The sequence below is a fragment of the Gasterosteus aculeatus genome, chromosome 12 (genome assembly GCF_964276395.1).
Source record: "Gasterosteus aculeatus chromosome 12, fGasAcu3.hap1.1, whole genome shotgun sequence".
Taxonomy (NCBI): Eukaryota; Metazoa; Chordata; class Actinopteri; order Perciformes; family Gasterosteidae; genus Gasterosteus; species Gasterosteus aculeatus.
In genome coordinates, this window is record NC_135700.1 from 880,324 (window position 1) to 891,771 (window position 11,448).

The following is an 11,448-nucleotide window of genomic DNA, read 5'->3' on the forward strand; positions in this document are numbered from 1 at the left end:
TGTTTCAATGAAATCATAAGCAGAGACTCTTCATAGCCTCGTTTATTACTTTAGCAAAGTATATTAGCCAACCTAAAGCTCACTAGCATAAAATGTCAAACATTAACGGAGCCAATCATAAGAAAATGAATGATGATGATCTCCCATCATCCGGTTCGACGGGACAAAGAAGTTGACTCTCTGACGCAATCGCTTACATTTCATTTAAACAAACACAAAGTGCTTCACTCATTAGGAAACGTACACGTCGGAACACAAGTAATGAGTTGATAGTTGTCCCTTGTATCTGCCACACACCAGCACATTGACTATGAACTGCAAATGCAGACGTCTTAAAACAGACACCAGCACCACAATCAATGGGGTGGGGTCAAAGGTCATGTGTGAAGGGCTCGTCCAGGGGGAGAGGACCCCTGCTGCATCACAGCTCGGACTGGTCTCTTCTCTCATGTGCTCGGGTTGCTTGGTTAGGGCTGAGGAAGCGGCCCTCCGCGGTGCGGGAGGGGGGGCTCTGCTGCAGCGCCCGGTGCAGGTACCCGTTGTAGAAGTCAGCAGCGGTCAGCTTCTTCTTCAGCAGCACCGCTTTGAATCCCACCCAGCCGTCCTGAAACACACAACACATGCTCCCGTCACGCTCGGCACCCACGTCTCCCGCGCATCGCATTTCACACCCACTAGTGACAAGAAGACTTCAGCCCCTGGGGACCGGAGAGAAATGATGCTTCATCCTAAATAACGGTAGAGTAGATTCAATTGTTGATGAATGACCACAACTTTTGTGTTTATGGGAAAGTAGGAGCAGCAGGGTGTTGAGTATCACTGTGTGGATCCAATTTACGTGTGGAGACGTGCATTTCAGGTGATTCTGTGAATGTATTTTCAGTGAAATCAATAACGTACAAAGAGATGTGGTTCAGATTTACTATACATGTGTTGTTCAAAAGGAGAACACTAGCCCCCTTCAGCCTGCAGCCTTATGCACCCGTCAAGCCCCCCAGGGAAGGACTCCAACGGCCCCCTGATGACGTTCTCACATCATCTAGAAGGTCCCTCCTGGAGCCTTCGTGACCGAAGGATTGTGAGCGTCCACGAGGGGCTCAGTCTCCTCGGAGGTTCTTCTACAAGGAGTCGCTCCGTGTAGAACCCTCCCTCACGTGTCATAACTGAACAGGCTGAGCTCGGCTGGCCTCGTGCCACTGTGGTACAAAGGGGCCGAGGAGTTTGTCCTCATGTACAAAGAAGTGCACGGACCTTACAGCAGACAGCCAGCGTGTTGGACTCCTTCTGGTAGCTCAGCGAGCCCGGCGCCGCTTTCCTCTGTGGATCTGCAGACGGGAGTAGTGATGAGTGACGGCACAGGCCCCCGGGCCCCACAGAGGGGACCGCCGGTGGCTCTGAAAACCCTTAAAACCACGTCAACATCTTACAGACACGTTGTCTCCACTCTCTGAAACATTTACATTCACAGAAACCTTCAGTAAATATCACAACACCTGATGAACGTTTACCGTAAAGATATTCAGTCTAATTTCGACAAACTTACCCAGTAATGAAATGTGACATTTTCCTACAAAATCCAGGAGCTTGATGGTCCGGCCCATCCACGTGGTCCTCAGCGCTATCTGTTGGCAGAGAGCGGGATGAGCACGGTGACATCACACAGGCTCCTCCTGTTCCTCACGCGGCAGCAGCTTCTTACCCGCGATCCGATGGCCCGATAGAGACGATCGATGTGCTCACACGTCTGCTCCTCCCACTGCACCCAGCTCATGGACGGGCTGATCTTCGGGGCTTTTGAGAGAAACCAATGTGGAAGTTGTAGATCTCAGATACGCCCAAAGAAAAGCTCACGCGTCACAGTTCACGCAGATGACATATTTTGATTTCAAAATGGCGAATTTCTCCGAAAAGCTTTGCAGGTTCGTATGTTAAGCGGCTGCGTGGTTCAGACTTACCAAACGTTGCGCCTGTCGGGCGTTGCTCCCTTTGGAGGGCCAGCCTCTCCGGCAGCGTCCTCAACGTGTCGAGCAGCTGCAAGCGAGGATGCAAATCAAACAAAGTGAGACTAAAGGGAAGTAAGTGAGCATCCGCCAACCACGCGTGTTCCAACACCTCACCAGATGTGCTCCCCTGGTGGCAAGGAGGGCTCCAAGCTCATCAGCGCTACAGTTCCCAGGGACCTCATGGAGCTCCTGGTTGAGGATGGGGCCCACATCAAACCTGGGATGTGGAGACACGGAGCCCTTTGACATACTGCGAGACTCGACACTTGTACTTGTTGTGCGCGCTCTTCCTCCCTCGGTTTACCTGTGGGGGCGGATCTGGATGACGGTGACCCCCGTCACAGTGTCTCCGTGCAGGATGGTGTGGAAGATGGGGGCTGGACCTCGCCACCGAGGCAGCAGGCTGGGGTGAACATTCAGCACGCCGCTGCAATGACGGACACACACCCACAGTGGTTACACAGTTGTGCAAAGATCATCGTCTACGTCGGAGGTCGACTACCAGAGCCCCCTGTTTGAGCGTGTTTATCTTCCAACTATGGATTCCTGCTCCGAAGATGAAAACCTTTGAGTAGCCTTGACTTGTGTGTGTGTCAATTCTGTCTCCTGTTTGCAAACATTAAATGTCCTGTTTGGTGATTTGACACTGAATTCAATCACAGGTCTCTGCTTTCATCGCCGTTATAAACAAGCGCCTCGATGTGCAGCGAGATCATTGGCATCGCTTCCACTTGTGAGTAAATACCATCGTTTCTTCTCTGCTGTTTGTCAATAATAAAACACATTCAACTTTTTCATATTTAAGTTGGGTGTAAATAATACTGGTCCTGAAGATGTTTTGTTGGCTCGGCCTTTGACCTCTTCTCAGACTGAAAGGACAGAGTGTGGGACTTGTGCATGGACAGGTGGGACTGTCTCCTGAGGACAAGGGATCAATGCTCACTGTGGGAACTTGTTGATCAGCCCCTCGTGGAGGAGGCAGCCAAACGACACCACCACGCCGACATCGAACCGGCCTTCCACGTCATCGGGGGGCCAGCTGTGGACCGCCAGCCGGTTCTGTTGAGCGAACCGCTTCACTGGGACGTCACCGGACAACGCGACCACTTCAAGGGTCTCCACCGTCCCGCCCGGGCGGCTCCTGGAGACCACACGGAGCTTATTAGCGCTCCTCAACCCACGACCACGGAGGCCGTGAGGTTACGTGACGTTACCTGCTGGACGCGAGCAGCTTCAGGGACTCCACCGCAAACTGGTCCGAGCCAAAGAAGAGGAGCCTCCAGGGGGCCCGCGAGGAGGACGAGAGTCCGCGGGACAGCGTCGCCGCGAGGCAGCCGGCGGCCCACATAGTAACGCGCTGTGGCCTCGGCTCGAAGTATCATGTCCGTGTCAGTGGAGACTTTGGGCGGGATTCTGTGACCGTGTTCGACTCGCCCTGAATGTACCGACAGTGGACGCCGCCATGTTTTCCTTCCACTTCTTCTTCTGTTGGCGGAAAGTGGTTGAAGGTGCGCAGCGCCCTCTACTGTCCAGCGTGACGTCACATCCGTAAAGGTCTAGGGCAAAGAGCCATTCCTCCATATAGTTCACCTAATGGAACTATAGATTGTTCTAGTCATCAATTAATAGAACCAGAATAAAGACGATTCTTTAACTTTCAGTGCGCTATCCACGTCCTGCTGTCTCATTAGCTGCAGTACTCTAGTTTGGAGACTTTGTCCACTTACGTGGACTTTGTGATGGACTAAAAGACACGTTATGTCAATGTGAGATAAATTGTTCAAGAAAAGCTATTTAATTCGCTGAGTTTGTCGGGTAAGTAAAGGTCTCTTGTGGTGAACCAGTTCATCCTGTCAATCATCCTGTGGGAATGGTGGCACTTTTTAGTTGACAAAACATTCAAAAAATATCCTATACCGTCCTACATGTCCTGCACCCACCAACATAAAACCCACATCTTGCAAATGACGAGATCGGTAGACAAGGTGGATAAAGTTGAACGTGTCAGATATCTGTAAAGCAGTACGAGCAAAACTATCTACATGGGAAAATACCAGTGAGACAATATATACCATACGTATATAGTGATGCATGTTAACCAACCTTTTATTTTATATAAGGCAATAGCCAATCAAACAGAACATCCATTTGAAAAACATTGTAGCTGTTCTTCCAGACAACCATGTTGTGGTCAAGAGGAGCAGCCGGATGATGATGATGATGATGGAGAGGAGGTGTCTGTGTACGCCACAGAGCACCGGCCAATGGGAGCACACCTTACTGTGTGTGCTCCCATTGGGGGACAATTGTCTCGACAGGTACAAAAACAATCAGCAGAAGGCACGATATTTCTGTAACACAACTTCTGAAGAAACAGTCAACTTAATTTAACAAAACCCGAACATGACACAATGAGCTCTGTGAGCAGCATCAGTCCGGCTGCTCCGACGCTCTGGAGCTGTCAGGCTCCTCTTGGGAATACTCTTCTAGGAACCTCAGGTGGAATCCCTTCAGCTGCCCCAAGAGAACTTGTAGCTTTTCTGGGCTCGGCAGGATGGTCATTCTTAAGAAACCAAAACACACACATACACAGTGAGAACAACATACACAGCAGCTCAAAATATGCAACCCTTCTACTCAAGGCGTTGCTCTCCTGACTCCAGGTTTAAAAGCCACGGGTTTAAAGTGTAATGTAAGTCGCTTTGGATAAAAGCGTCACCTACATTGTAATGTAATGTAATGTGCTGAGCGCCTCCTCTCCTCATCCCTCCGTGTGCAGACATTCCTCAAAGTTATGTCTGCCGGCCCCTGAACAGCAGCGTGCTGAGGATCAGTGCCCCCACGCCTCATTTCACCGTCTCGCCCCTTTTGCCCCCCCCCGGTGCCTCTGGGGCAGTCGGACCGTAGAAGATGTAAGTAAGACTTAAGCCTTAATAAATTAGCATCATGGTGGTTTTAAGGAATACTTGAAACTGAAGAGTCCATAAACTCATGTCTACTGAAGTAATAAACCAACCAAACAACCGGAGGAGTCGCCCCCTGCTGGTCAGCACAGAGGATGCCCGTTTTAAGACGTGTCCGCCTCACTGTTCAGAACCAGAGGACGAGCGCTCTGGGTCGGTTCGTCCATCACATGTATTCATGACAGGCTGCATTGTCAATGTGGAGTATCACACTGTGCGTTCAAGTACCAAAAGGATGTCCCGTGACTCTTTGAAAAACAGCCTGTCTAAATCTTCCAAAAGGTTCCAAATCCTTTTAAAAACTTCAAGTTGGGATTATGTTGAATAAGATGCAGAGGAGTGCGTGTCCAACCTGAAGTGGAAGGTGCCCTCTCTCTGGCCAAATCCAGACCCTGGGACCACACAGATGCCCGTTTCCTCCAGCAGCCTGAGACAGTACAGCATGTCGGGGGCCATCGACAGGGACTGCAAATAACAGACGGAACGATGACTCTGCTCTGTGCAGCGGCTTCAGGCCACAGGTTCATCCATCGCATGCTTAGATAGAGCCTCAGGATGAACATAGCCTTATTCTGAAGGACTCCTCACATGACATTAAAAGCTGTCTTTATAGGTTGTTGTGTGTAGAATGTTGAGGAAAATAATGAATTTAATCCATTTTGGAATAAGGCTGTAACATGAAGGAACAGACCTGAGCCTCCTGAATCGCTCGTGGTGGGATGAAGATCTGAGGGAAGGCATACATGGCTCCTTGGACCGGGTTGCACTTGATCCCGGGCACGGAGTTCAGGAATTGCTCTGTGAGCTTTGCCTTGTGAGCCAGGACGTCGAGGACGGAGCTCTTCTCCTGGACACCAACACAACACACACAAGGGAAAACGTTGGTGTGGCGCTCAGCACGGATCTCCTCAGAGGGAGACCCGACTTTAGGCGTACATCTGGAAAAGGATAGTGTGAGAGAGAAGTAGGATGGAACGCCACAAGCAGACATCATGAGCGCCTCTGAGAGTCCATGCTCTGAGCCTCTGGCTGCTGCAGCGCCAGTCAGGAGCAGAAGAATCAGCACAGCTTCCATATGTTTAATGAAGGAGAACCAGCAGCTCCTGGTGCTGATACTCATGTTGTATCCTAATAAACCACCTTGAGGCTGATGGCTTTAGTTGGACCACGGAGAACCAAACAGGATCCTGAATAAGACAATTCTAATCTTTACTACTTTATTATTATATAAAGTTATTGATGTTTTGACCGTTGCTGTGAAGGCAACACACACACACACACACACACACACACACACACCTTGATAAACTGAGCATACGAGGGCTCATGCTCTTTAGGGGGGTTAACAATGACGTCCATCGCTGCCTGTCCGGGGACAGGGGGGCACAGGCGGACAGACAGTAGTTTGACCAGCTGGGCCTCCACCTGTGGATCCATGTTCAACACCTCCATGTAGCCCCCACGGAAACCACACCTGGGAGGGAGAGTATTAGTACCCCAGATTACCATCTGCCTGCTCAGCATCACCCAGGTAATGATATGATGTATATGACATGTCTGTGTGTGTTGAGGGCAATGGTTTCTCACTCTCCGGTGAAGCCCTTGGAGGTGGAGTGGAAAGACACCAGCTCCACACCGTTAAAGTACTCCGGGCCCATCTCATAGAGGACCTTCTTAAAGGAGTGGAACTGGCAGTCTGGCAGGTACACGTTGTCCTGGTAAACCTGTGAAGACACAGCACGATGAAGAACATCTCACAGCAGGGCACATCCACACCTACTGAACGTCTTTAGTGGGTCATTCCTGTGAGACATCCGTCTCACCAGAGGACGTCAGTCTTCAGTAACTCCTTGATCACGAGACACTCGGGACCAGGCGGCCGTGTGCTGCTCTGTGCTTCCATCAGACTCACTGCTGCCTGCTTGACCCTATTGATCATTCATTGATGATTTAATGTCCACTTGACCTTGTTGGTGGACATCTTCACAGTTTTCAGCTGCACAGGTATGTTGTCAATGTTTTTAGGCTAATCAATTAATGAACTAATTAATTAATACAGGTTCTTTGGGTTTGATCTCTGCTGATTTGACTTTAAGAAAAAGACAACCTGCCTCTGAAGTGCACAGTGTGAATTTACAGTGAGGCGTGAGGAGTTTGAAACGGTGTCTGCAGGCATTAGAAGTTACCTCATCCGCCATGACTAACAGATTCTCCTCATAGGCGAAGTGGAGCACCTCCTCTATGCACTTCTTAGTCTGCACTTGACCTGGAGAACAGAATTTGGGAGACATTATTAGCACAGGAAGTAAATAGCCGTCTGGTGTCAGGGCGGAAGCAGCACATCAGCTATCGCAAAAGAAATCACGTCACACAAGCGCAGTCGACGGCGGGAGCTAACGGAACGCTAATGCTAATTAATTAATGCTAATTTGCTTACAAAGAGACACATTTCATTTCATTCAAAATCAACCAATGAACATGAAAAAGTGAGCTTTAGGTGAGCTTTCAGCGTAGTAACACAGTTGTGAAAGAGTTATACTGGTTGGTTTCAAAGGAGAGCTAAACTATGCGTAGCAGCTTCTCATGGCTGACAGGAAGTTAGCTGAACGCTGTATGTTACACCGCGCTGCAAAGACACTGCAGAGCGAGAGGAAGGTAGCCATGTCCCCACAAGTCAACCAGCCTCTTCTACAAGGAGCAGGACAGCTTTAAGCCGACCACAGGATCAACAAGTCCAGGTGAACATCTGTCCATGCTATCACAGAGGCTCCATCACAGAGGCTCCATCATTAGAGGCTCCATCATTAGAGGCTCCATCATTAGAGGCTCCATCACAGAGGCTCCATCATTAGAGGCTCCATCATTAGAGGCTCCATCACAGAGGCTCCATCATTAGAGGCTCCATCACAGAGGCTCCATCACAGAGGCTCCATCATAGAGGCTCCATCATTAGAGGCTCCATCACAGAGGCTCCATCATTAGAGGCTCCATCACAGAGGCTCCATCATTAGAGGCTCCATCATAGAGGCTCCATCATTAGAGGCTCTATTAAAGAGGCTCCATCATAGAAGCTCTATCAGAGAGGCTCTATCAAAGAGGCTCCATCATAGAGGCTCCGTCATAGAAGCTCTATCAGAGAGGCTCTATCACAGAGGCTCTATCAAAGAGGCTCCATCATAGAGGCTCCGTCATAGAAGCTCTATCAGAGAGGCTCTATCACAGAGGCTCTATCAGAGAGGCTCCATCAGAGAAGCTCCATCATTAGAGGCTCCATCACAGAGGCTCCATCACAGAGGCTCTATCAAAGAGCCTCTATGATAGAGGCTACCCTTTCCTGTGGCCCATGGGGTGTCTGTATGTGTATTCAGAGCCATTGAGCTGTAATAATATAAATAGAGCAAGGAAAAGTAATTGTTGGCGTTAATTTAACATGAATATACATACAGTGCATGTCTATATAAATATAAATGTCTATTGAATCTTGATTGTGAGACACAGTACTCTTGTATCTTTGGGTCCTACCCTCAACCAAAAGCTGAAGTAGATAACGTGTGACAAAGCGAGTCCCAACACCTACCAGTGGGGTTCCCAGGGTTGATGATACAGAGGACACGAGGCTGGCAATGCAGTTTGGCATCCAGGTAAGCTCGCTGCAGTTCCTCAATGTCCAACGCCCAGCAGTTGTCCTCATCCAGGTAGTAGTTGATGTGGACTGCATCTAACTCCGATATGGCGGCCGAGTAGAGCGGGTACTGCGGGATAGGGATCATCACGCCCGTCCTGGAGGGGCCCCGACCCGATACGACCAGCTTCAGGATGCTCTGGATTGACAGAGAGGATTTATGGGATTCATTTGTTTGCAGAAGCTGCTCCCCACTATCAGACCGACACACTGCTTACCCAATCAAGACTCCCCCCCCTGCACATTCTAAGTCTAATGCAGCCAGGAAGTCACTTCCCCATTACTGGTTGGTCAGTTCCCTGCCTTCTTCCTACCATGATGCCATCGCTGGCCCCTGTGGTGAGGTAAACGTTGTTCCAATCAGAAGGGACACCCTGGTCTCTGTGCGTGATGTAATCAGCAACATCACGACGGATACACTGCAGCCCCTGGCTGGCACTGTACGAGCCTGAAGAGACACGTCATGATGTCAGATGTACGTCCTTTATGCCAGCTCATGTCATTTAATGCACAGGATACAGTAAACAAATACACACACGTCAATCATTTGTGATGCAGGGATTCTGTAATTACTAATTAATTTGTTTGAGGAGTAAAATAATCTGGTCACATGTTTAATGAGCCTCTATGTACTCAACTGCCACCATACGCGCACACAAACACACACCTATGCTTTGTCCACCACAGTCCTGCAGAATGCGCTGGGCTCGTTGCTTGGCGTCATCGGGGAACGCCGGACTGCTCAGCAGTTCTGGGAAACAACACAGAGCCACCACCTGCAGAGGGGAAGAGCGTAAAGGACGAAGACAAGAGGACACAGGGTAGCTGTAGGGTCAGCTAGTCAGCATTTAAAGACACACACACACACACACACACACATTCCAGAATGACATTGGTTGGCTGCACACCTGACGGAGGAAAGTGATTGGCTGCTGGCCCATAGCATGGGCATCACCAATGTTGGCCTTGATGACGTCAGTGAAAGACAGTTTCTCTCCCTGGGGAGACAAGAGAGAAATACCATCTGAACACAAGTGGAGGGAAGCCGGGTTCCCGTTGCCATGGTGATGGAGGCGCTGCGTGCGCACAGAGAGCCTCCAAACAGGAAGAGAGCACGAGCTGCCACATCAGAGGATGATGCAACCGCCCCCCCGCAGAGGAGTCGATACCTCAGGCGCGCACACGTCAGATGTAGCACCCCATCACTTACTTAACCCCCGCCCTCCCCCCTCCTCGCTCCTCCATCCCGGAACGGTGGGTTTCTTTAGCGTGAAGCTGGCCGCTAACCTGCAGCAGCCGCCTCTCGATGTCTCCCGCCTTGAGGACGATGGGTCCGCGCACCGCGTACTCCACCGCCTTCACCTGCGGGTTCAGGGTGGCCACCGTCAGGGACTTCTCTCGCGCCCGGGCCGGCGCCCCGGTCTTCGCGGAAGCTTCCACCGTGCCAAATCGCTTGGTCCCGACGGGCCGCGGCGGGGAGCCCGGCGCCTCACGCGGGGCCTGCCGCCCGAGAGAGGAGGCGCCCCGCCGGGGGAGCAGCGGGCGCCGCTGCGCCACGTGCTTAACCAGATGCATGCCGGCTCGTGCAGTCCCCGGTTAGCGTGGACGGTCTCCCGGCCGAGCGGGCATCACTGTGTGGGTGACGCGCGTTGGCTCCTCCTGCGGCCGCGTCACGACAACATGCAACCAATCACAGACCGAGGCCGCCACTCACCACGCACACATGGATACATACTATCACATGTGTGTATATATATATATACACATACATACATACATACACATATATATGTATATATATATATATATATATAATATATATGTATATATATATGTGTATATATGTGTATATATACATACATACATACTATACATATATACATACATACTATATATGTATTATGTGTATATATATTATTGACTGTGTCAAATCATAATCTGAAGCCATACGTTACACACAGAATTTGTCTTATACTAATAATAATAATTGGTGCGATATAAGAATACAAATATACAAAGCAAAATTAAAACAATAAATACATTAAAACACATATGTATGTCCACATGTTTCCACTGTGCAAGTGTTGGGACAGAGTATTGGGTCCATGGGGGGCTTTGGGGGGCTTTGACTCATGAGACCAATGGCAGAGGGGAAAACCGGTTTCTGTGGAGAGGTCTTGGTTCTGATTGACCGCAGCCTACTGCCAGGGGGACGGGGCTCAAAGAGTCCGTGTCCGGGGTCAGAGGGGTCAGCTACGAGCTTTAACGCCACTCATCTATAGCTAGGGATGCACCGATCCACATTTTTTCACTTTCGATCCGATCCCGATACCTAAATTTGGATATCGGCCGATACAGATAATATTCCGATACCAGAGCTGTCTTTGAAAAACAGGAAATCCTGTTAACAGAAACAATTCTGAAAACAAATTTGAAACTAAGGGTTTCAGATTGATTGTCATGTCAATATTTATTTAATTTCATAAATGTCAAATACTTGAGTCTCAAAAATTTAGTGTGAAAGTGTGAACATCTTACACACACACACATACACAATTGACACACAGTCTCACTCACTCGTTTACAAAAATAACAGCACAAATCAAGTAAACTGACTCTTGTATCATGAACAACATGTCAAATATCTGAAGAAAAGTGCAATAAAATAACTGTAAACATCTTACACACATACACACTTGACACAGTCTCACTCACTCATTCACACACGCAATCACACTTACTCTCTCACACACACACACAATAAGTTTTAAAACAGTGTGCATCAGAACAGCACTTAAGA

The 11,448-nt window shown here is 49.4% G+C and overlaps 2 protein-coding genes across 6 annotated transcripts; both read right to left on the reverse strand.

The window, feature by feature from the left end:
- Positions 1–24: 24 nt before the first annotated feature.
- mtfmt (mitochondrial methionyl-tRNA formyltransferase) lies at positions 25–3,545 on the reverse strand. 4 transcript variants are annotated; one of them, XM_040200955.2, is made up of 9 exons: positions 3,218–3,545; positions 2,947–3,144; positions 2,308–2,430; positions 2,118–2,220; positions 1,956–2,031; positions 1,700–1,791; positions 1,544–1,622; positions 1,257–1,325; positions 25–604 (listed from the first exon to the last, which is right to left on the reverse strand). In XM_040200955.2, coding segments are annotated over exons 1-9 (876 nt in total). In that variant the 5' UTR covers positions 3,352–3,545; the 3' UTR covers positions 25–602. The 4 variants fall into 4 exon arrangements, with proteins under 4 accessions (XP_040056889.2, XP_040056867.2, XP_040056878.2 ...); XM_040200933.2 differs by having other exon boundaries at positions 1,252–1,325; XM_040200944.2 differs by having other exon boundaries at positions 1,257–1,403; positions 3,218–3,515.
- A 538-nt stretch (positions 3,546–4,083) lies between these two features.
- gpt2 (glutamic pyruvate transaminase (alanine aminotransferase) 2) lies at positions 4,084–10,352 on the reverse strand. Of its 2 annotated transcripts, none has more exons than XR_013451556.1 (11): positions 9,936–10,307; positions 9,557–9,646; positions 9,316–9,424; positions 8,963–9,096; positions 8,544–8,787; positions 7,153–7,232; positions 6,554–6,690; positions 6,266–6,440; positions 5,658–6,153; positions 5,319–5,431; positions 4,084–4,566 (listed from the first exon to the last, which is right to left on the reverse strand). XR_013451556.1 is itself a non-coding variant. In XM_040165984.2 (11 exons), exons 1-11 carry the CDS (start codon positions 10,221–10,223, stop codon positions 4,434–4,436), a joined length of 1,659 nt encoding a protein of 552 aa, XP_040021918.2. In that variant the 5' UTR covers positions 10,224–10,352; the 3' UTR covers positions 4,084–4,433. The 2 variants fall into 2 exon arrangements, 1 of the variants encoding a protein (XP_040021918.2); XM_040165984.2 differs by having other exon boundaries at positions 5,658–5,813; positions 9,936–10,352.
- Between the last annotated feature and the right edge of the window lie 1,096 nt (positions 10,353–11,448).